This window comes from Polypterus senegalus, chromosome 11 (assembly GCF_016835505.1).
Source record: "Polypterus senegalus isolate Bchr_013 chromosome 11, ASM1683550v1, whole genome shotgun sequence".
Classification (NCBI taxonomy): Eukaryota; Metazoa; Chordata; class Cladistia; order Polypteriformes; family Polypteridae; genus Polypterus; species Polypterus senegalus.
In genome coordinates, this window is record NC_053164.1 from 164,926,574 (window position 1) to 164,953,200 (window position 26,627).

The following is a 26,627-nucleotide window of genomic DNA, read 5'->3' on the forward strand; positions in this document are numbered from 1 at the left end:
TGAACTAAAAAGATAAGTTGTTCTTTAAACTGGCAAAGCATTCTTTGTTACTTATGATAAGTACATAAAAAGTAGAGTTATATGTTTATAATTTCAAATTATATAAAAAAAAATATATATATAATGAAAATTGTAGTTGTAAATGTAAAATAGTTATGTTTACCTACAGACACAAGGTTAAAGAATCAAATATTTACTCCTGTTTATTTTTGAAAAGATTCAGAAAAGGAATATAGTACAGAAGATTGCTTGCCTTGAACATCAAGTCAGATTTTTATTAAAGATGTGAAGCAATAATAAGTGGGTATCTGTCACGCCTTCCAACACAGATCAGATGTTTATATTCCTCACGCATACTGCATGTACAGTATATATATACTGTATATATACTTTCAACTTTGAGTTTTTAATGGATTTATACCTTTTAGACATCTCTGGACTTAGTTTAACTACTTTCAGAGAGATGTTTGTGAGACTGTTGACACGAAGGCTCAGAAACAAATCACTAAATCAGAGTAATACTTGCAACAATTTTTAGCACTGTCAAATGCTAGAAGCAAACTGGTCTTGAACAAAAATGATCCAGGTGATGCAAATCTCAGATTTCATGTGATTTATCTTTGCACATAATGGAATTTTAATGCATTTTACTACATTTCTAATTTTTTTCTATGTTGCAGTTATACTCTCACAGTATAAACACAAAGTCTTTATAATTGTTATAGGCTAGCATTTTATTGAATTAATTAAAAGCAAATTATATTCCATACAAGCAAGTCAAATTTTACAAAGCTAAGTTCACATCAAATCAGCCCCCATCCATGAGAAAGAGAGCGAGGCCAACAGAGTAAAACTTTAATAGTAGGAAAAACAAGTAAATGAATCGATACATACATCCATTCATCCATTATCCAACCCGCTATATCCTAACTACAGGGTCATGGGGGTCTGCTGGAGCCAATCCCAGCCAACACAGGGCGCAAGGCAGGAAACAAACCTAGGCAGGGCGCGCGCGCACACACACACACACACACACACACACATACCCACACACCAAGCACACACTAGGGACAATTTAGAATCGGCAATTCACCTAACCTGCATGTCTTTGGACTGTGGGAGGAAACCGGAGTATCCGGAGGAAACTTGCACAGATACAGGAAGAACATGCAAACTCCTGGGAAGCGAACCCGGGTCTCCTAACTGCGAGGCAGCAGCGCTACCCACCGCCCCACCGTGCCGCCCACATACATACATACATACATACATACATAAAAAGACTTAAAATAAATAAGGGAAGAGAATCCACTTCCTCAATTTAAATGCTTATTCTAAAATGTTAATGATTAGATCCTGCCAGGTTTTAAAAAAAGTTTTGCACAGATCCCCTAATTTCAAATAGATTAGGATTCTTCCAGTTGAGCAAGATAAGTCTACATGCCAATAGTGAAGTAGAGGCAATTGCAATTTGTTTGTCTTTCTCCACCTTAAACCCATCTGGAAGTACACCAAAACACAGCTGTTAGTGTCTGAAAGGAATTTAAAGATTTTTGTCCAGAATGATGTTAATTTGGTGCATGTCCAAAACATATGGCCCAATGAGGCTGTAACTTGATTGCAATGTTCACAGGTTAGATCTTTCCCTGGAAACGTTTTGGCAAATTTTAAACTAGACAGATGTGCTGAATGGATGATTTTAAGTTGAATAATTATATGTTTTGTGCATATGGAGCTAGAGTGAATTCTATACATCGCTACCTTCTACTCCTTTTCTGAAATGTTGAGTGAGAGATCCTTTTCCCAATGTACACTGGGATCTTTGAAAGGAAGGGACTTTAAAATGTTTGTGAATAGTACCGAAATGCTGTCAAGTCCTCAAGCCTGATCAATATTTTTCTGAAATAGAAATAGGTGGGATTTGTGGAAAATTGGGCAGGTTTTGTTTAGCAAAGTTTCTAATTTGGAGGTAGTGAGATGTGTTGTTTTGAAGTTACATTTGGAGTGTAATTGTTCATAGGATGCAAAGAAGTTGTCTAAGTGATTTATTCCTGAATGTTTTCCAAATATTAAAAACTGCGTACATTTGAGAGGGTGGATAAAGGTGATTATCGTACAGAGGTACCACAGATAAAAGCTTCTCTATCTTGAAGTACTTCCTACATTGTTTCAATATTCTGAGTGAATGAAGCACAATTGGGTTGTTAGGATATTGGTGATAACTTGTATTTACTGGGGTACAAAGCAAGGAATTTAAAGAAGTGCTGCAGGATTTTTTTTTCTATTGTGGACCAAGCCTGTGTATGTTCATCTATTTGTGTCAATGTCCAAGTTTTTATAGCTTGTATATTTGTTGCCCAGTAATAAAACTGAAAGTTAGGTAGGGCCATGCCATGCCACATTATGTCTTAGGTCTTTGTAGGGTTGCCCTTTGGATACGTGGATATTTTGAATTCCAAATAAACGAGGTTATGATTGAATCTAACTTCTTAAAAGATGACTTATTGATGTATATTGGAATGCATTGAAATAGATAAAGAAGCTTAGGAAGGATATTAATCTTGACAGTGTTAATTCTTCCAGCTAAAGTGAGATAAAGGGTAGACCATCTGTGCAAGTCTTGCTTAAGTTATGCTTAAGTTTTGCTGCGCCGACACTAAAACCTTGTTGAAAAAGAACTTTGTTTACTTGTGATGTTTACACCTGGGTATTTAAACTGATCTGTGATGAAAAAGGGAAGGTGTCCAATCTAATATTGTATGCTTGAGAGTTCACTGGAAAGAGCACACTTTTATTCAAATTAATTCTGAGACCAGAAATCTTTTGAAATTCTGTTAGTGCTGTTAGGACTTCTGGCACAATAATTTTTGGATCTGAAATATATAGTGCCATATCATCTGCATATAGTGAAATTTTCTGTTCAGGTCCTTCTCTGATAATCCCCTTTATCTCATAAGCATTTCGAAAGTGAACTGCCAGTGACTCAATGGGGATTGCATAAAGCAGTGGTGACAAGGGGCATCCTTGTCATTACCACGTTCTAGTTTAAAGTAGTCTGAGTTAATGTTGTTAATACAAACTGAAGCCTGGTGGACTGGTATACAGTAGTTTGATCCATGCACATATGTTCAGGCCAAATCCACATTTCTCCAGTGTAGTGAAAAAGTAGCTCCATTCAACCATATCAAATGCTCTGCATCCAACAATAATATCATCTCCAGGGTGTTAGATTTTGTGGGTAAATAAAATACATTAAACAGACATTGAAGATTGGAAGGTAAGTGTCTGCTTTTAATAAATCCAGTTTGGTCTTGTGATTTTACTGAAAGAAGCACTTTCTCAATCCTTCAAGCTAGGACTTTGCAGAGTATATTAATATCATTATTTAGAAGTGAGATTGGTCTGTATGATGCACATTGTAATACGTCCTTATTTTGCTTAGGAAAGATGGTAATTAATGGTTGGTGAAAAGTTTGAGGTAGAACTTCATCGTCTCTAGCTTCTGTAAATGTTGCTAATAAAAGGGGAGGTAACTTAATTGAGAATTTTTTATAAAATTTGGCAGGGTAGCCATCAGGGCCAGCTGCTTTCCCACTCTGAAGTGAGTTTATAGCCTCTAGTAATTCTGAGAGTGCCAGAGGTTTATCCAATTCCTCTGCACTGAGGGTATCTAGCTGTGGTATCTGTAATACATTCAAAAATGCATTAGGTTGTATCTTGTCTTCTTTAAACTGTGTAGAATATAAGGACCTATGGTAGTCTCCAAATGTGTGCATTCTATTTTTATGGTGAATGATTTTGTCTCTGTCTGTGTTGGTAATTGCTGGGATTGCATTGTGAACTTCCTGATTATGGATTTGTTGAGCTAAGATCTTATTAGCCCTCGCTCCATGTTCATAGTAATGTCTTGATTTAAAAATGAGTTGTTCTGTTTCTTTAGTTGTCAAGAGGTTGAGTTCTGATTGCAAAGCCTGTCTTTTCCTATAAAGTACTTCATTTGGGCACCTGGCATGTTCTTGATCTATTCTGGTAATTTCACTGATTAGCTCTGATACCTTCTTGATTTTGTATTTTTGTGGAAAAGATATGAAAAATTAAGGAAACCTTATAAATTTCCCAGTGTATCCCTGCAGAGACCTTTGAGGATAAGTTTGTCGATTTGCTTGGATGTAAATTCTGAACAGTTCCTTTTTGCTAATAAAAGCGAGTTAAGATGAGTATGTGGGGCGTAGTGATTTAAGCTCCATGATCAAAGGGGCTTTGTCGGAAATAACAATAGCATTGTACTTATAATATTTAATCATAGGCAAGAAATTGTTATCTATAAAGAAATAATCAATTCTTGAATGACAGTGATGCACTGGTGAGTAGAAGAAATATGCTCTTGAGTTTGGGTTTAGAAATCTCCAGGGGTCTGATAAGTGGTATTTGTTACAAACTGTGTAATTGTTTTTGCAGTGTTAGAGTTCATTGCCCCTGTGGCAGGAGACCTATCTAGGTCTGGATTTAAAACACAATTAAAGTCACCAGTCATTATAATTTTATGAGTGTTCACACTGGGAATGGATGCAAATGCTTTGTGGATGAAGTCCCTATCATCCACATTGGGTGCATAGTTCTATATCAAAATCAATTTTGCATTTTTATGTAAGGAAAATAAAGAACATAACAAATCTTTATGAAATAGAGCATCTATTTTCATTTTTATCCTTTACGTCTGATATACTAGTATTGATCTGTTTATCATCTTCAACATTATTATTGTCAGTTTTGACAGATAGGAGGCGCTGTCGTCCCCTTGAACCCTCAGACTAGACGCCAGACACCAGGTAAAAGTCCAATAATTTACTTTATTTAAACTACACAGTGCACAAAGCACCCTTCTCTCCACAATGCTCATAAATACAATACGATTCTCCAATAAACAATAATCCTCCACTCCCAGACGCATTGCCACCCTGCCACTCAGCTCAGCTCACTCGTCTGGGATCTCTCACAGTCTTTTATAGTTAATGACCCGGAAGTGTTTCTGAGCCCTCAGTTCACGTGATTATTAGTACTTCCGGGTCAGGTAAAAAGTCCTCTTCTTCATCCCGGAAGTACGTCATTTCCCCTGTCGCTGTGACTAAGACATACTTCCAGGTTATAGGGCAAATACACATCTCTGAGCCTCCTTGCAGCATCTCCTGGTGGCCCAGATGTTATCCAGTAGGGTTGTGTATTAAAACTACATATTTAATGATACCCTGCTGGAATTCGGGGCATTTCCATGCTGCAGGGAGGGCTCCACCTGGCGGCATTGGCCGGTATGACTGGCCGGACATAGTCCACACAGTTTAATATCCATTTTCTGAGTTTACCTCAGCATTTTGCTGCAAATACCCAAACTACCTTAATCTTCTTCCCAGCACAATATATATTGCCTTCATTCCAAGCCTTTTCCTCAAAATTACATGTATTTCCTCTCACTCCATGATACTCCTCACATTCACTTGATCTTTTTATTGCTTTCTCACTGTGCGCTATATTCCAACTTTTTCAGCCATGTCTCACTGACATTCACTGACACTCCTTACACAGTTTTCATGAACTCTTCCCTTCAATATCAGAAAGGCGTCTTTAGAAGTGAGAATGTTCAAACTCCAGTTATTTCTTTAAACCACCTCTTGCCCTTGCTATCATTGTCGTGCCTGCGTTACTTTGTGCACTCAGCATGTCTCCTAAATAATAGAGCTAACTCTATAGTCTCCAAAACAATTCTGTTACTATGCCTGCATTTACACATACAAGGGGTTTTTGCTCGCCAACCCCCCTGCCTCCGTTATACACCAGCAACTTCATGTCTCTGCCGCTCGCAAACAAAAAAACTTTTAATTCTCATGGATAGGCCTCTTCATTGGGGAAAAAAGGCTACTTTTCCCTGATGGCAACACAAATTAGATGATCTACAAGTGTCCGACTTAAAGTTTAAAGCCAAACAATATCTACATATCTCTGTCATATCACCTATGTCCATATATTTAATCTCTTTTTGCTTTTTGTCAATATTGCTTTGAATTTTGATTCCGTGTTTGAAATTACATTGTGACAATGCAAAGTATAACTGCCCGAGAGTGAATATCGTTCTACAAACTGTGTCTGACAATAGCATTTACACAAATGAGAAATAATTGAGCCATGTGCGTGGTTGCAAATGTTTTAGATGTGGGCAGGACTTTTCCAAATCTCTTTGCATAAAGTCTTGTCTCGTGGGGCTTGAAATTTTCTCTTGCGGGATTTCACTTTCACCAAACAACCAATCTTTTAATTCTCATGGATATGCCTCTTTATTGGGAAGAAACACTACTTTTCCCTGAATGCAACACTAATTAGACGATCTACAAGTCTCCAACTTAAAGTTTAAATCCGAACAATATGTTTGATCTCTTTTCGCTGTTACGTTATTTCACTGAGTAATAATTTCCGTTTGCACTAATTCGATCTTTAAAATCATTTTTTTGAGACTTTCGAATTTTCGTACTTCCATTATCTCCAACCTGCTCTGCAAGTGTATCACGCCAACATTTTTGAATTCTTTACGAAGTTCGACTTTGTCATCTACTCTTTGTCTTTTATTTCTGGCCCTGGGCATGGCTAAATCTCTTGGCACAAAGTCTCATCTTGCGTGACATGAAAGTGTCTCTCTTCAAAAGAGCACATCTCATCGCGGGATAAAAAGTCTAGTCTTCCAAGATTTTTTTATTATAATAGAGAGATATAAATGTTGCACTCATTACCTGCAGACTGTGCTTCACAGCGCTACATCTTTGATTTAACCACTTTTACAGCCCATATATTTGATTAAGTTTCCCCCAACAGCTCTGCTGCACATGCTACATGGCCATGTAACCAACTCTTCCATGCTTCTTACCCCGTACACCTTCAACTATCACCTTGGTCTTTCCTGCTTTTAACCTGAAGTCTTTTCTTCCAAGCCATCTTCCCATTGCAGTTTATTCTTTTTCAGTTCTGCTTCACTTTTTGCCATCAATACAAGGTCATTAGTATTCAGCCTTCATGTACTTCTCTGGTTATCACTTCCATCGGCTGTAATAAGAACCAGACTTGGAATGGATCCCTTTGTGCAGCACCGCCTTCATCTCAAAACTCTTACTATTCCCATATACTGTCCTAGCCATCCTTTATGCCACAGGTGTCAAACTCCAGTCCTGGAGGGCCGCAGTGGCTGCAGGTTTTCATTCTAACCATCTCCTTTATTAGTGAGCCGTTTTTGCTGCTAATTAACTTCATTTGCCTTAGTTTTAATTAACTTGACTCAGGCCCATTAGTTGCCACTTCTTCCTTAATTAGTAGCCAAACAATAATGAGACACAAAATGAGCTGCCACATGACCAGCTCACCTGTGCCCATCACACAATATGTGGAAATAAAGAAAGGTGAAGGTCTCGGTAAGGTTGATCTCCTAGGTCACCCAAACATCTTGACGATGTTCTTAGAAAAAACAGAAAAATTAAGTTTTGGAAATGTCTGCTGTGGCAGAAAGAGAACAGCAACAAGCCATGGAATTAAATACCGGGCTTAATTAAAAGCAAGAATCAGCATTTCATTAAGAGATTGGTTGGAGTTTGAAGCCCCAGTTTAGCTGGTCATCTGTCGGCTCGTTTCATATCTCATTCTGTTTGGCTGCCATTTAATGAAGAAAAGAATCAATTCAGAGGACTGAATCCTTAAAAAACAGGGCTAGTAAAATGAAGGGAAAATTAGTTAATTAGCATTGAAAATAGGTCACTGATTAGGGAAAGGGTTAGAATGAAAACCTGCACCCACTGCGGCCCTCCAGGCCTGGAGTCTGACACCCCTATGCTTCGTCATACATCGACATCACTGTAGACACTGTTTGTTCATACCCAACTTTCTCAGAGCCCACCTTACCACCTCTCTTGGCACCCAGTCAGACACCTTCTCCAGATCTACAAATGCGTATTACAACTATCTTTGTGTTGATATTATGCTTTTCCTCCATTTGCCTACCATCAAAGATAACATCTGTTTCTTGCTTCTCAGGTATGAAACCCAACTGCAGTTGTCTGACTCTTTTCTCTAGCACTCTCTCAACTACCTTCATTCCATCTGACAAAATGACCCATGCTTCAGTGGGTCACTCTTTAATCTGTATATGGGAATAAGCACATTTCTTCAGTTCATACACAATCATTGTGCACTTATCTATTAATCAATATGTTAGCATTTTTAACACCAACACTGTTAGGTCTAGTGCTTTATTTACCTTGATCTTCTTCAGCACTTTTGCAACCTACTCTTTCAAATATTTGCAGCTTGGTCCTTCTGTTTTCTTGCAACATCATTATCTCTTATGTTCCCCTCATTTATCCCTTCGTCCTTTATTTCTTTCTGGCATCCTTAATCCCATCTATCAGTTATGATGCTCTGTTGAGTATTTTTTGACCAATTTACTCATACTGCGTTCCAGTCATTCTTTTACCATCTGTTTCGTGATCCTGAATACATTTCTCTTTCCTTCCTCATTCTCCTACCCACTTTTGCAATCTTCCAACTCCTGGCTTCTTCCACTTTTGTAACTATGTTTCTAACATTTTGCTCTGCTTCCTTATACAGTAGATCGCCTTTTCACCTTCTCCTTTTCTTTCTACCACTTCTTATAGCACCTCTTCTTCTTTTCCTCAATTGCCATCACTATATCAGCATTTCACTACCAAGTCTCCATGTTTTTCTGTGGCCTATTTTCCCATCCTCAGATTTATTCCATTGTTTTCAATAAAAGTCATTTTTCATCTCTTCCCACTTTGTATTCACCCCAGCTGCTTTCTAAACCGCATTTATTTTTGCTACCAACATGTCAGCAAATTTAATTCTCGCACTATCCTCCTTTAGCTTCTGGACTTTGATTTGATGGTATTTGTTTAAAACAAAAATGTAATTAAATTAATTTGAGTTGCCTATGATATTTAAAACATTTCAGCCCATTACTCGAAGTTAGACTATTTTCAAGTATACTGGAGAATATAACACACACAGTTGTTACATAGTTTTCTAAGCTGACATACAATGTGTTTTCTGGTTGTTTAATGCTGAGACAACAAGATCAGGAACTGATTTTTTGTCAAGTTTGACATCCCCTCCAACTAGAGGTCATATACTTTAAAATTATTACCCATTTCACTTACACTTCAACCATTATTCTTATTCCTATTATCTTCTTTTCCATTTAAAATTCATTTGTTATTATGCTACTCAAAGGACAGGCCAAAACCATTAAAACTCTCTCAAAAACAGGGCCAGCAGTAAATTTATCATTTATTTACTGAACAATTAGAAGAATAATGGAGTACAATTACCATGGATCAAGTGATAGGAAAAGAATAAAAGTACAAAGATGAAAGAAAACATGAAAAAAATCCAATCAAAGTAAGGCAAGGGCAGTTTTTTAAAGTCTGAATGAACCAAGGGAAAATAATACGCTTAAAGTAATTCCTATTTAACAAGACTTAAAACTAAATGTCCAAAATCATAATCTTTCAAGATAAACAATTACCTTATTGCTGAGGAGCCTTTATTAACCAGTGTTCTAGCAAAGAACTTTAGAAAGCATGAGTTTTTTTATATCTCTCAGGCTGCTGCACCCCTAGTAGGTGCAGCACCTGAGGGCCCTAATTTCATATTAAGCCAAGTCCTTTTGGCTCCACAGGAAATTGAAAATAATTAACCATTAAAGACAAAAGAATTTAGTGGTAAAAAAGGACAAAAGACTGGTACCAGGAATGCTACTTTAATTAACCCATTTACCATTTAAAGCTTACCACCAACTTGATTTCTTGATGTCATTTATATTACCCACACTAGTGTAGAGTTTTCGAGAGTCCTCTTGAAGTTATTTCTGCAGAATTGCCAAATCACTTTTAACAATGTCATTTGTCCCAAAATGATCATACAGTGTCATGTCCAGGCAGTACCATATTGAACACAAAAGTGTCTTTGGCTTCTTAAAATAGCCTAGTGACTTACCACCCAATTGCAGTAAGCCCCCTCTTTCTTGGTTTAAGCTTGTAGATCCTTTAACTTCAATATGAGGTGTCAGAGATGAAATTCTTCTGCAGAAATTTATACTGGTGGGGTGTTGCAATCTTGGGGTTGCTTCCCCTGTGTAATGTTAGTTTCATGCACTGCTTCTTAAACTCTGCAGTGACTTGCTTGTTTCATGATTTCTAAACTAATATTTGCAAATGTACTTCTTCTTTAGAGGAACAGAAGGAAGTATATTAACCAGGCTATATAAAAGGTGGGAACACAATCTTCAGAGCCCATGCTTTTTTAATTTTAGTAACCTTATTTTTGGCAATTTGCTTAAGACATATTGCTGCATACAAGATTTAATTAATGCTGAGCATCTCAACAGAAAACCGAGTTTCCTTACCAAATATCGTCATGCATTATTTTGTTGGATGGTTGTATAATCTGTTTCTTTTCTGGACCATTATTAATAATGGGTTTTAAAAGTAAGAATTAAGTAATGTCAGGATGTGGCCCTGAATTATAATGACATGGCACGGCTTCTTTGGCATGATAAATTGCCATATTCATGAAGCATTGTGGTATTTAAATTCTTTAATACAGAAATGAAAGCACTGAACAATAGTCTCTTTATCTTCTCCTTGTTTTATACTTGTTCCCGGTCATACACTGTAATGAAAGAATCATAAACTAGCATTTCATTGCAGCATATTCTGTCCCGAAGTAGACACAGCATTCTCCATTTTCAGTGAAGCAATTGCATGCATACAGTGACGTCCATAAGTGAAATCTTTAAGAGTTTTAATTTTTTTCCGTGTTTATGTTGGAGGTGACAGTTTGACAATAAGGTACACACATAAAATTTCACTTTTTATTTCTGTATGTTGGTATGTTGACATTTTTTTTATACTATTACCATTTTTTGTTTCCTTCTCCCCACTGGTTTTAGGATTGCTGATTGCCAGCGTCTTCATTTATTTGCTCATTTTAAGCCTCCAGTATAGCTCATTCAGTCTTGTTCCCACATAAAAATCAAACATTGATGTGTATTAATGTTACTAACCAGGAGTAAAGTTGGATTAACTGAAGAGTCCTTGGGTGCAGCATTGAATTAAATTATTCAAAAAACATGTTAGTATGAAACAGCAGAAACTTTACTTGTATCAGTCAGAAGAAATCTTTTTTTTCTTAGTTTTCATGCGTTGTAATCACCTCATATGAAATTTAGACTATCTACCCTTAGCAAATTATCAGTTTGCATTATTGAACAACCTGTACTTTTGGATGTCAGCAGGATTTTAACCCTTGGCAGTTTATGTGGACAATTAGTTCCAAGTACCAGAAAATGTGAAAGAGGTGGCATGAGCAAAATATGAGGCTCTGTGCAGAAAAGATCACGGGGTCTCACATGGCCAGCTCTCTAATTGTGAGTTGCTTCCAGTAATGGGTAGGATGCAGACTTGGGTCTAGTCCTGTAAATGGACAGCAAAAATCACTTTAGCTGGCTGAAACAAGGAAAACATGCATCTACAATTCTTGTATTTCTTCATCATCAACTTGGGGTTCATTTCCTATGCTGTATGGTTTTATTTAGTGTAAAGAATTTTGTGTGTAGTAAATGTGGCTCTTGCTGCTAGTTACAAACATTTGTTAGAAATAAAGTGAAGAAAGTTAGAAAGTGTTGCAGCAGCCATTTTCAGTAAATATCATTTCTTGCTTACATAGCAAATGTATCAATTGGTCTTTTTCTTTGTTTCCCTTGGGGACCCCTTTACTCAAAAATGTATACATTGCATAAGCAGAAGCACTAGTCCTTAAAAGAGGTAGTGTTGTAGATTTGATCCCTGACTCGGCCATTGTCTGTGTGAAATTTACACATTCTCATTGTGTCTGAATGAATTTGCCCAGGTTCTCTGACTTCATCTCACATTCTAAAAAAAAAATTGCAGGTTAGGTTGAATGGAATTTCAAAATATGCAGGAATGAATGAGTGTGTCTTTCTTCCATCCAAGGTTGGATCCTTGCTCCAAATGCTGATGTGGTTACCATGCTGTTTCTGAGATGCTTTGATTGTTCAAAAGACTCAAACAGTTGGCAGCAATTTTAGGCTACTGGGGTAAGGCAGGTGTGTTTGCTGGAGGGCCAAGGTAAGGAGAAGAATTTCAGTGTGGAGCAAGAGAAGCAAGAACAGTAGGTAGGTAATAGACCAAATTCAGCCATACCGCATGCACTTCAGAAGAGGTCACCCACCTGAAGCTGAGCATGTTTGGGCTTTGCCAGTATTTGGATGGAAGACCATCTAGGAAAAGCTTATGTTGCTGTTGAAAGGAATGTTGGTGAGGCCAGCAAAGGGTGTTTACACTGTGTTCGGAATGTGGGTCCTAATGCCCCAGTGCAGTGATGGGGACTCAGTGCTATAAAAATGGCGCGCTGTCCTTCAGATGAGGCGTAAAACCAAGGTCCTGATTCTCTGTGGTAACAAGATACCTGGGCATCCTTCGTAAAAAGCAGAGTATCTACCAATGTCCAGGCTAAATGGCTCACCATGGCCTAGTCCCTTTGACCTCTTATCATCCACTGTCTCTAATTGTCTCTCTCTCTCTCACCACTTCACTACCTAATAGCTTAAGTATGGTGAGAATACTGGCAACACAGGTGGCTACCATCACATTATCCAGGTGGATGCTACACATTAGTGGTGGTTTAAATGATTCCCCACTCACAATGAAAAGTACTTTGAGTAGTGAGAAAAGCACTATATAAATGTAAAGAATTATTATAACCAGTATATGGCAAGATGGGGCATCTAGAATGGTATCAGTTAAACAATCCGAAAAAAACACCTGCCTCCTTTAGGGATGCTTGAGGAAGTTTCATTTTTATTTTACCTGATGTAACTGTTTAAATAAGTAATTAAGTATTTAAACTGCGTCTTGGTATGGTGCAGAGGACAGACTTCCCAGATACACTAACCTTTTGTGGTCTTCAAAGGTGTAAGGAAAAGGAATTCACAAATATTGATTGCATGTGTTTGAATGGGAAACTGATGTTCTTTCGTTGCACATGCTGTGATTAATTTTGTTTATCTTTGCCTTATCATTTGTTTACATTTAAGGAGTTTATGGGGATTTCTGCTTTTTGAAGTAGAAGAAAACAGAAGTGGCAAACTGAAATAGATTGTTTTAATGATTGCTTCTCTCTTCTATAAAAGAGTTATTCATTGATATGGTGTCCTTGACATTACATGCAATATACACTTCTACACTACTGTTTAGCCACTTACAGCTTCTTTATTGCATAAGCAGAATAATAGCTGTTTTTTTTTGGGTATGTAATTTAGATGCAATAATACCAAAAGTAGTAATTGGTGTTGGAGGGAAAGAAATAGGAAAGCAATAAAACCTTTGAAAAGACAGAATTAATGTGAAAAAATCTCATTAGTATGGCTGCATGATGCCTTATTCTGAGAGTTTATGGATCAAATGCCAAACCTTATCTAGTTACAGAAGCTATAAACTGAGGCAATGAAAAAAAATGTTTCCATGATTGAAAGCAGCTATACAGAGCACTACAAAATGCTGTAGACAGAATTTACTGCTTACTGATGCTGTCATTTTCCCAAACTGCAAATGGCATAAACAAGTGGTTAGAGGTTTGGAATTGCTGGCATAGGCTCCAGCTGCCCTGCAACCCTGTCCTAGCAAAGTAGGTTAAGGAAATGGCTGAATGGATTGTTTTTCAATACCATTTGACAGAGTTTCAAGCAAGTTTGCAATATTGTAACAAAGAAACAGCTGGCTGGGCATAAGACATTTCCTCTTATAAATCCCATGGAGTTTACCAAGTGCTGCATGTTTCCCATGTCTTGTGTGTCCCATGGTGCATTCATTCTCGAACAAGAGTCCTGGTGTACAGTTACTATGTATTATCAGAACTGTGACATCTGGGTTTGTGGTCAAGTGACTGCCTCAGACAATTGCATGCATAAGAATGCAAATCCTGGTATAATGATAAGCCAGCAAAAAACAAATTGGCAGCACTTTTCCAAATCACCCGCCGCTCATTTTTCCAGCTAATGTTTTTATAATGTTGAAGGAAAATCAATGAACACTTATGCCTTATTATTAAACACCATTGTGACAGGGAACTTTACCATTGTTTCAGCCTTCTTGTAGATAACTAGTTGAACTTTAAAGTTAAAAATTTCAAGTGATCACAGTTACCGATATGTAACTCTAAGTTGTCATACATGAATATTAAAATGTGGGCCTGAGGACCACTATCTATGATCTTTTTTTGTTTTGTGCATTTTGATTGTTTGCTATGATATCTTGATAATACTCTTTTGTGCTTAGTGTTAATAATATGACTAAAGTATGAATGTACCTTTCAGTTGTTGTGTGCTATTTAGATTTAATATTATTCACATTAACCTAATAAAACTTATTATGGGAGGTATGGTAGTGTAGTGGTTCTGTTGCTGTTTCATGGATCCAGTGGCCTGCATTTGAATCTAGTGCCTGAAAAGTGGCAGTGTGGTGTTTGCATGTTTTCTCCAAGTATGAATGCTTTTTTTCTTTAAGATACTACTGTTTTCCTCCCACTTTCCCAAAGATAGACATTTTAGATTAACCGGCAATTTCAATTTGACCCTTTCGTGAGTTTGAGTTTGAGTGTGTGTGCGAGTGTGATTTTTGATGGACTGCTGCCTTTTTCAAGGATGTTTTCTGCTATGTGAACACTGCTGTCAGAATAGGCCCAATTCCTCCATGACCCTGAAATGGATTGAGCAGGTTTGAAAATGACATGATAAAACTTACTGTTCAAATCTATACAGTTTCATTCAATGCACATTTATCCCGTGCAATATTTTTGCTCTATTCAAAGATTACATTGAGATCTCTCAAATAGCATTACTTCTCAGCTTTTTGGGAACTGCATTGTACTTTTTTCATTAAACAAAATTCCATAATTAAATAATTAAAACTAATGTATTACAATATAGCTAACATTTAGAAATTTTGTGGTGAATGGAATGTGTTATTGAGATGATTTGTGTCTTTGGCTGTACTCTTCAGAAGATTACTAATGATAGACGTTTCACTGGAAATTACACTTCAGTTGCTGGGTAATCTGATGACCGTCAAGCTGACAGCCCAAAAGACTTTTATTAAGTTCATATTTGTGAAACAGTTACTGAAATAGTCAATAATGGTAGTATTCTGATCATGTAAGTCTAGTAGACTATCTATAGATGCATTCTATCTTCATCAAGTTTGTTTTTTATTCATTCAGCCACTGGGTGCTGAAGGTGACATGTCATGTTCCAGATTTAGCACACAATATCTTTTCACTTCACTTGTTCATAGATTTTAGTCAGTGGCTTTCACCCTTCTTCTTCTTTATCTTCATCCTTTTCCACTTCTGTGTGGAGTCAATGTGCTTGATCAGCTTTTCCCAAACAGCTCATTCCTGCACCTCTTCCTCAGACAGACCCCTTTTCTTCAAATCATCTCGTACTCTATCCATTCACCTCTGCTTTGGCGTTCCTCACAAACTCTTACCCTCTACTTCCATTCCCATCACTCTTTTGCCCTTGTGTTCATTTACTCTCCCCATCACATGTCCATACCACTTCAATCTACTTTTCTGTACTTTCTTAGATATCTCTCCCACTTTTGTTGTACCTCCGATTGTCTCATTTCTACAGTGTACAGTATAAGGTTGCTGCCATAGAGAGCTAAATTGGCAAATTAACAACATTTTCTGATCATCCACTTAAATATCAGATTCAAGAAAAGAAGCTAAAACACATTTGTTTCAGGATAACCCAACAGCACTGACCATAAGGTCGAAACAAATCCTGGAGAGGATGGTAATCTGTGGCAGTACTATGTCATGCAAATAGTCACACATAGTCATACCAGTACAGTTCAGGATTACCAGTTAATTTAACTAGTATGTCATTTAGATGTAGGAGGAACCTGGAGAATCCAGTGAAATACCATTAGACTGCAAGGAGAATTTGGAGATTTTTTACAGTTACCAGACCAAGATTAAAACCAATGACACTAAAATTGTGGGGTGGCAGTTTTTTCTAGATGCAGAATGATGCAAATCAAAATAATTCAATGCTCTGATTGATTTGAATGTGCATTTCGGTTAATTTGTTCTTAACATATAAAATACTGGATTCCATTGTGCTTTTCATGGACACCTAAGAAGACTTTACATCTAAAATTCTTTCTTAGCTGAGCCCTCCACAACATAGACAAATTACTAATGAAACTTTGATTTGGTTGTTATTGAGAAATTTAAATGTACTGGTCAGCACAACATACTTGTCTCTTCCATGACCTTATATAAAAACTACTGCTTCAGCAGTGTTTTTGATAGTTTCTGTTAGTGCAGCATTTAATGAGGAAGTGCAATAATTTTATCATTTTTTGTGATAATCTGATATCTTGAAAGCCACACTCTTACACTAGCTCATTTAAAATACATGCTTTGTCTTGCCTTTCTTTGGTCTGCATTTAGTACCGTTTGTCCATTGTGTGTTTATATAACTTTATGGTTTTGAACTGACAGGAATTAGAAAGCTGGTTCCTCATTTTTTCCTCACTCTCTTTCTTAACAAGTAAAAGGCAGAAACATTTTTATAGTAAAGTCGTTGTCATTTCGAGGTTGTGCTGTGAACTCTCAAGGCGTCTGCTTTCTGTGAGTAATTGTAGATAAATAATTTGAAACTTCACTGTCTTATTTACATTTTTTTGTATTTTATATATTGAGTCCTTGTAGTCTGAAATTAGGGTTATGATTTTGAAAATGTAGGTGTTTTTGTCAGCTGCTCATGTAACTGGAAAAGGGAATTTGTTGTTAATGAAGGCATACATTTTTTTGTATTTGTTTTACTTGTTTATAAAGAGCAGTAGCATATGAATGCACAAGCAATTAAGCGTTCTTGTGTCTAACTAGAAGGGTTTGTTTGTTCCAGAATTCTTTGTTGTGTAATATTTTTTTATAAAAATAGTACAATGGCTTCAAAAGTAGAAAGAAATGTACTGTCTATGTCCATATTGCACTTGTTGTGTTAATATTGAAGTTTAAGAGTTTGTTTAATAATATGTGCTCCAGCTTTCCAAAATGTTCTAAATTTGTAGACTTATAATTTTGTAAATTTTGTACTGTGTACTGCTAATATGGTGCAAACCTGAACCAAAAGTCACTATGTCTGTACATTCACACTGCACTGGAATTATGAGAATTTGAAAAACTCATTTTAAAAAGCCAGTTCTTTTTATGTTTTTTTCCCAAACCTGAGCTCAATCAACTCATGAAAATTTGCAAATATACTTTTGTACAAACTACACATAGGCTTCTCATTCTTGTAGTTCACTTTACAGTCTCTTTACTGGGACACTCTGCGGAACTATGTGATGTGTTAAAAACCTCCATGCATCAGTGTGAAAAAAGTGCGTACTTGCCTAAAGAAATAGCACATCTAATCTTGACTTCCTTTATAGCAAACACTGAGAAGTGTTTCAGAGGGGGCAGTTCCACTTTTTTTTCTTAGTTTGATTTCTTTAAAATGCTCACTTGTCAAACTAGATTCATATTGTGAAATTGTAAAGCAGAAATCTTTGCTGATGTGCTATAAGTTTTATGTGTCAAGAAATGCATTTTCAAGAGTGCTGTGTTTCCTTTTGGTCAGTTCAGTTAAAATAACAAGGTTTGATAGACTATCTGCTTATCGAGCCCTCCAATTTATGTTATTTTAATATGTGGAATTACATTTGCCTCAGTGCCATGTACAATTCATCACATGGTAGTCTGTGGTGTTGGGTATGAAATGCTTTTTACAAAATCATATACAGTTTGCTAATTACTCAGGAAATGCCTGGGACACAATGCAATACTTTCAGTGTCAACACATCAAAATCAAAAATGCCAACACATGCCTTCTTTTATTTTGGGACTTGCTCTGGACTTTATAGAGGTTCCACTTTGGAGGGCTTCATGATTGATTTCAGGAGACCCTTCATTTTTTTTCGTTGTGTTATAGATGCTTATGGCTATGCATTATCCAGTCAAACTCCTAGTAAAAACCTGCATTTTTTGCTAAAATATTGTTCGCATATCTGGAAAAAACAGCATGCTTTATAAACTTTATAAATAGTACACATCACATTCCCACAAGTCTGTGCTTTTCACAAAAGAATCAGGGGAGAAGCAGATCTTTGATTCAAATGTTCATTTATGTATTTGTGATGAGTTGATGAGTTTGCATGTGGATTATGCAACATGGACAATGTGCGATTTCCCATACACCAATCAACTCCAGACACTCTCATGGACATTTTGATATTGTTTGCTGTTGTCCTGCATTGGCCACCTACAGTGACTATTGAATCATGAACTGAATTTTCCTACTTCCTTTCTACATGAAAACATGAGATTAAAATTTCTCTTAACCATCACAATAAGGCACATGGACTTAGACAAAGTATTATTTTTGGGTTGGATGTTTCTTTAATGAAATATTTTCTCTGATACCACCATAGCATGTTTTCCTTTTGCTTTCCAGAGCTTTCCAGAGCTGCTTTCTGCGTTGTGCCCTAAAGGCTTCAGCTTCCCCCATGGCCCTGCTCAGGATATAGCGAGACTGGATGTGAATGAATGAATGCTGAAAAAATGACAATACATTAATGAAATGAAGACTGACTGTGAAAACTAGTTAACGCATAAAACATCAGTGTCAGGGTATGGGTGATGAAGGGTATCTGCTGACCCTCACATTTTAGCTCAGGAGGTGATCATCAGATCTGTTGTCAAGTTTAGTTTACATAATAAAACAGTACATTTTATTTATTTAGCACCTTTTCCATGTCAGCATAAAACTCTGATAGTAGTCTGTTATTTGTTAATGTTTTGGTTCTTGCTTATCTTTCAGAAAGAAAGGATAAACAACATTGCTGTGCTTCCAGTCAGAAATCTTCAGATGAAGGAGACTGCATCATTCTGAAAATTGATCCTGTGAAAGGTATTTGTGGTTTTGTGTTTCAAACCAAATGTTTTAAAATTAAGAAATAAATATGTCTTATGCTACTGTTTGGTAAAGGAAAAAGTAGTACTATAAAGCAGTTCACTTTAAGTGACATCTAACATTTACCTGGAAACAGTGCCCCTTATTTGTTCTTTGCTTTGGAGTTTAAGATTAAGCTTTATTTGAAAGACACATTAACATGATTTTAATGTTGCTTTATGGAAATGAGCCATCTTCATCTATCACTTTTGCCATGTCATTTTCCAACCTGCTTATTCCAGACCAGGGTCGCTAGAGGGGCCAGAGTCTATCCTAACTAACATAGGGTTCGAGGCATGATCCAACCTTGGAGAGGGTGCAAGTCCATCGCAGAGTGTACACACCCGCACACCAAACACTATAGGGCAAATTTAACGTCGCCAGATCACCTAATCTGCATGTATTTGGGTAGTGGGAGGACACTGGAGCACCTGCAGAAATCCCAAGCAGAAACGGGGAGAACATGCAACCTCCACACAGTGAGGACATAGGATGTAAACTCTGGTCTCCTTACTGCAAGGCAGCAGTGCTACCACTGTGCCACCATGCTGCCCATCTATCACTTTTGTTTTTGGAAATAATACAAGACTAATGATTTGGGAATATGCAGATAGCTTTAGCACTAATAAAATGTTTTTGCTTCCAAATATTCTTTACATTTACTACCATAATATATCTGGGGCTTTAAATTATATGAATGCTTCCAGACAAAACAAAATCATTTTCAGAAGACAAAAGTGGAGTGGGAATTTCCTTAAGAAGTTGTTTTAAAGCCCATTACAAGTTGTGTTAAATCCTCTTCAGTGGGTCTATAACAAAACTGTCACATTCTACTTAACATTTTGTTGAAACCAACCACACATGCCTCTCTGTGACACCAAAAGGTCAACAGCAGAAAACAAAAAAGTGGTATGCACATACTACAAAAATGGATCACATTAAGGGGTGTTGCATACAAAATGCAAGATAGGGTGGTAGCACCTCCAAGGAATGGTGAGTGCAGGTTACGATAACTTGCTGTAATGGTTAATAGAAAGCTTAATGAGCCAGTAAATGTGCTCCTTTTTAATAACTGCACCTGTCAATAAATCATAAATAAGACAGTTCCTTGAGCTGCTCATCAGAAGTATATGCAGGTGACAGAAAAGGCAAAATGTTATCATTGGCTGACTGACTGTTTAACATTGAAAATATTTATTGCAAAGCTGGGGGCTTTATGATGTTGGTGGTGGGACTGTGATTAAACCAATTACTCTTTGAAATAATCAAAATGGATCAACATGTCACTGATCTAGATCTTCTCCCCTGGACTGATCCAAATGTCTTGAATCACTCTGAACAAGGGAATGTCCACTAACAGGCAGTATTAATGGGTGACATGCACAAGGTACAGATTGTAAGCTGCAATTTCATTGTACTTTTAACAGTGATCAGGTGAAGTGAACCTATGACAAAATAAACGCAGTTAATTGAGCAGAAAGAGTTCTCTTTGGCTTGGCTTCTTAAGGCAGTTACCTGTTGTTTGCTTTCCAAATGGGGGGCACAATTTTTACACTGCCCAGTGCTGAAAGTAATTCTGAGGCTTCATTCATGAGAGACAATCATGATACCTGGCTTTCCAGCACATACTGATTGACTAGTGCTCCTCAGATTTTGCATGTGTCATTTGTCTTAATTTTGTGCTGCTTGAATGTTTTGGCAGCATGCAGGCAGCCCTGACAATGAATTAATTAAAAATTAAAGAAATAAAAATAAAGATGTCAAGCCCAAACTGGAATAACCAACCATACTGTTGCAGCAGGTTCCTATGTTGATCATATTCTTGCTTTCAGACTGTATTACATAGACCTAAATGGGGTATCCCAAATCCCAATTTATAGCCCTTATATGTTTAGTTTTACCAGTCTTGGGGTCACTCTCAGGATTGACTGCTATGAGTACCAAAACAAACAAGAGAGAAGGTTTACACTTTTATTCACTCCTTATATTATTAACTTATGGAGATTAAGTATTCCCAAAAAGAAGCAAATGAGTGTGTTAACTTAATGCTTGGATAGGCATCAGTTATTGTCAGACTTAGACTACCAGGTATTAGCTTTTCTTAATAAGTGGATTGGCCGCTGGATGGAAAGAATGGCAGAAACACTGTACATATTTGTTATTCTGAATTTATGTTGGTCTTGTGCTTTCTTGAGGAACCTCTTGAACTAATGGAATGGGGGATCATAGTTTATTTATCACTGATTTATTCACTGATAGCTTTTTTTTTTTCTTTCTTTTTTTTTTTAAAACCGGTCTTTCCCAAGACCATATTTATTCTAGTTCTTACCTGTTACAAGTACAAGAACTGGTTTCTATGTACATATTTTTATCATAATATTAAATTACACCAATCCTCATAACACCTGAATCAAAGCTGTACACATTTTTTGTTTGTGAACATTATAATTATTAACATTAATGTTCAACTACATATGAAAACACATTATAACCTGAACCAAATCTTGAGATGACCTTCACTATACCCCTTGTACTTTTTTGTCCTTTTGTGTGGTCCTGCAATATAATTGGTTTTCTTAGAAGATATGGTACATTAACAGACTTTTTTGGTCAAAGCTAAAAGTGAACATTGTATGCATTGTTCAGTTTATTGTATATCAGATGCTTTATAGGTGCTCAAAGAGACTGAATAGTAGATTGTGTTTTAATTAAAATAATAATAAAGTAATATTCTCAGACCCAAATAATCAAATTTAGTGTCTTAGTGGGTCAGGGTCTATCCCATTAGCTCTGACCACAAGGCAGGAAATACTCAAGGACAGTGCACCAGTAAATCACAGAGTACTCCAAAAACACTTAAATTCATATAGGCATCACCAGCTGTCCTAACTTGCAGCTGTTTATGAATATGTGTGGAAAAACCCATGTAAATGTCGGGGGGAGCATGCAAACAATATGCAGACTATGACTGAGTTTGGAATTCGAACTCACAGTGTGCTGGATTCATGAATGACTGTTTCACTGCACTGCCAAAATAATAAAGTAAGTTCTAGCAGTGGTTTGTTACTCCTGCCTTTTCTTTATTATGTATGCAGTCTTAAAATCTTTAGACAGCAAGAACAGCAATGAAATACTCTGTAAGATAGGTGTCCTCCATAATGTAAAAGTAAAATCTATATTGTAAAATTTCCTGTTCACTTAATATCATTCTTTTTTAACTTTCCTTTTTGAAATAAATCATTATTCGTTAGGAGCTATACCAAAGGAGCTCTTTTACTACTCCCTTCCATTTTGTGCTGCTTTGGGTATCCTCATGAGATAGTTTTGAATTATTCCAAAAGTACATGTGCTCTAGATAGATGGTAAAGTCTCCTTCATATAGAGAAAAAAATGGTCAGTGGTGGTCTAAAAGTGGTCAGTTCAGACATCTGCAATGAAAATGCCTCTAGAAAAAAAAACCAACTAATTTTTTATGGCTTCTGGCTCATACTGAAAGAACCCATCGTGATCCAAGTGAGTAATTGATATGTCACTTAGGAACATCTATAAAAACCATTGTCCCCTTCTGTGTATTCATAAGACAACATGGAGTAGCTCTGTTAAACTTCATGTTGGATTTTGAGTGTCTCGTCATACTTAAAGCATCACGATGATTAGTTGCTCTGTTTCAAACAAGGTAGGCCCAATGCCCTGTTAGATGTCTAAGGGGGAATGGTTTACATGGATAGTTATATCCTCAATTCTGTAATTTACTCCATCAAATCTGTTCCCCAACTGATACATTCTAGCTGGATTAGACAGGACCCTTCCTTCAGAACCTTCTCACTCCTTGTTTTTATGCAACAACAATTGGCTAGGGAGAATATAAGTGGGCCAAATTCATCTATTACTATAATCTTTGGTCCCTTTTGAGAAGGAATGCAGAACATTTTTGGGAAACAGAGCTGAGCATAGAGCAGGCTTTACTCTCATTTGTTTTTCATGTAAAGTTCTGCCAAGCTTTATACATTTACATGTAAAGTGTCAGGGTAGTATATCTGTGGAAAATTGTTTTATTTTTAATATATTTATGATTCTCACTTCAGTGTTGTCAGTAGATTAAGTTAAAAGTCCTCAAACTTTTCTAAAAAAAAAAAAAAATGCAATCTCATCTGTTGGTTATTTTTACTTCAGCTTTCCCAACTGTTTTTCTTAAATTCTGTAAGGCTACAAAGAAATCTTATGAATATTCACAATCATATGCTAGACCTGTATATAGAATGACATAAAATCATAACAACAAGAAGTTTAAAGTTATTAAAGATCAGGTGGTGGGGTCTGAACAAGATGTGGTAAGATGTGTTTCTCTTAGCTGATTTCATCAGTGATTTAATCAGCACTTCGTTGTTCATTTTATGTTCAGGAAAAAACTATACCAAGCATGATAATGCACTATCTGGTATCACTGGTGTCGGACCAAATTAGATCATAATTGGTGGAGGAAAACATTTTTGGGGCTTTTTGAATTCAGGATTTTTACATACTGTGTATATAAGAGACTGTGGTTACTGTATGTGTTATAATAAATTGCCATATAAAGTGGCTCCAGAAAATAACAGCCTAAAAATCAGTATTCGTACTAAGCACATTTGACCACTCCAGTTTGACCCGTGGTCGCGCTAGATGAAGCTCGTGTAATCTGACAAATTACATGGATATTTACTGTAATTATTTCCAGTGATTTATTTACCTTTTGCTTCAGTATCTGGTGTAGATCCCTTTGGCAGCACAGTGTTAGGTTCATGTATTCATTTCTTGTAATTTCCTTTCAGTTGATTACATCAACTCGGATAAATATTTAAGCACTCTTTCATATACAGCTTCTTCAACTCTTAGATGCTTGATGGTTTTATTATATATGCACCCCACTTAAAGACTGCCACAACATTTGAACAGGATTCACATTGGATCTTGGCTTCAACTCAGCTTTTCCTAAACTCTGCATTTTCTCTTTATTTTGAGCAGAGCTACTCAGTATTGTTTGGACTGAGGACCACTTTGCTAAAATCAAATCTCACATCAAACAACTCAAGCCTGACCGTCACCTGTTAGCATAATTATGGTTTGCATTTTCGAAATGTCTTTTCTGAACATTTACATGAAAAATAGTGACATTCAAATCCAGTGTTGCTATATGTATTGAAGACCACAGATTTTAGACAGTGACTCATAATAACTGTTTGGCTATGAAGATTAATTAACAAGAGGTAGCAGTGATGCTCTTGTCATCGTTGGCATTTTGTTAAAGGACTGCCTTGACCAGTCATTGGCTTTTCAGTCTGACATAAAGTTGAATTTGGAAAGTGAGGTCGGCACATTAATTAAGAGAGGCTGAAATGGAAGAGTTATTGCAAATAAGAGAGTGAGACAGAAAGACAGCTAGATTGTGAAGTGACCACAAGTAAACAGAGGTGGAGCAGTAAGACATAGTATTAAACCAAAAGTTGTTTCTGTCCAAAAAGTTAGATGTTCTCCATGGTGGTAGTTTTAGTCCCATTTCTTGTTAATCTACTGATTGGGTAGCACAAATGTCAGCTAGCAGTCTTAATTGTTACAAATAAATGTGAGTGATTCAAAAGTCACATTTCCCTGATTACTGTTACCTTGCAGACCACTTGACTTGCACTTGGGGACCACAGGTGACCCATAGGGCCACACTTTGAGAACCTCTGAATTAGAGTATTTCAGTGGCAGATTGTTACATTATTTTGGATCATTGTCCTGATCCTGATCTTCAGTTTTTTGACTGTTAGTCTCACCTTCTGATCTGGTTATCTCTGAAACTTTTGAATTTCTTGGTTGACTCAGCGACAGCTTCTAAAGGTAAAGGTTGCTCCAAGCCATAGTGTTTTCACCAACGTGATTATTAGCAAGTTTATCGTTCTTTCATTCAAATGCATTTTTTTGTTTGTGTTCATTTATGAACTTTTCTTTTGTGTTTTGTTTTTTTTTTATGTCTCATTTATACCAAGTTTGTGAAATCTTTTTTGGACATTTGATTCCTTTAGGTCCTTTTAAAGTTGACTAAGGTTTCTGAGAATTGTTTTAATTTCTTTTAGTCAGGAGCTAAACTGAACAATGTTGGGCAGATTGACCTTTTTAGATTGCAAGCATTCTGGAATATTCTTTATTTATAGATAATTCATTAAACTGTAAAATGATCAACTTCAAATATCTTTGTATTAGCTTTGTGATCATTGACATGTGTGCGTTAAGATTCTTTCCTGTAGAATTTTGGCATGATTTGTAACAGCTCCTAAGTATAATATATACCATACTGTTGATCATAGTTATGTGAAACAGGACCCTTATCATACTACTGTCTGGGATGTTAATGATTTGCAGCTGGTTTGATACACCTGTTGTAATTGATAACTGGGAATATTCCTGTGTTGTAACTGGGGCCACTGAGTGTCTTATCTAAATCTGTACTGCAATATAGGGGATGTCATACCTAACAGTACTGACTTTGTGTCACAAAAATATGTACTGCAGAGAAGCAGTATCAGTCTGCCTTTTACTATACCATTAGATCATTACCACTGTTTGCCAATGCTATTCACTTCCTCTTTTTGGGAAGGCCCTTGTGAAAATTTAGCCTTTCCTCACTCTGGCACACTGCTGATAACTCTGCTTCAGAGATTTGGCGGAAATTCAATTTGATTCAATTCAATTTTTTTTTTGTGACACTGTGCATTGATTACAGGCTTAGAGTGTTTATGTACAGTATATCTATTCCTATAAAATGTTAACAGTTAATTTCTAACCATCCAACATTTTTGTGCAGGATTACACAAATTGCATTAAACACAATGAGATTAAAATCATGTTTTGTCAGTGCATGCAAAAACCCTGCAAGTCTTTGGTCATATTGACTTTCTACATTTTCCCCTTACACAGCAGGATCAGGAAAAGTGTTTAGTGTTGCTGCAGGTATGACACTTTAGCTTGTTTGTCATTCATTCATTTTTTTTATATGCTAATTTAATCATATCATGAAAATACCATCAAAGGGGTTTTAGGATTCAGCCTTAATTGTCAAATTTCTAATGTGTATCACCTTATTGGGTGGAATCTGGCATTTCCGTCCACAATCCATCAATTATCTCACATTCTGCTAAATGTGCCATTTGTTCTAGCAGTGTCTTCCTTCATTGCTTCTCCTTTGTCCTGTCTAGCACTATGAATCTAACCCAATTTACCACAGGAGTCCCCTTTTTGGAGCTGGACATCAGACTTATATGGAGATTAATACGTAGATGAAATGCTTCAGATACTTTAGGCTGTGCTAACTTACTCCCTGTTCCTAACTCAAGGAACCACATTCTTGGCGTCTAGCTGCATTTTAGAGTAGAATGACATGTTGGCATAGCCCACTTGTATCCTCAACAGCAGTTATTTTTCTAAAATGGTCAGGAGAACTGCTTGGCTTCCATTTCTTTTGCAATGCATATTGATT

At 36.6% G+C, this 26,627-nt stretch overlaps 1 protein-coding gene across 2 annotated transcripts in view; it reads left to right on the top strand.

The window, feature by feature from the left end:
• LOC120539682 (FYVE, RhoGEF and PH domain-containing protein 4-like) overlaps positions 1-26,627 on the top strand; it is a 343,618-nt gene that overhangs the window by 135,821 nt on the left and 181,170 nt on the right. For both annotated transcript variants that reach the window (XM_039770027.1, XM_039770026.1), the window contains exon 2: positions 18,998-19,087. In XM_039770027.1, coding sequence (XP_039625961.1) covers positions 18,998-19,087 — 90 coding nt within the window. The remainder of the gene's footprint in view (positions 1-18,997; positions 19,088-26,627) is intronic.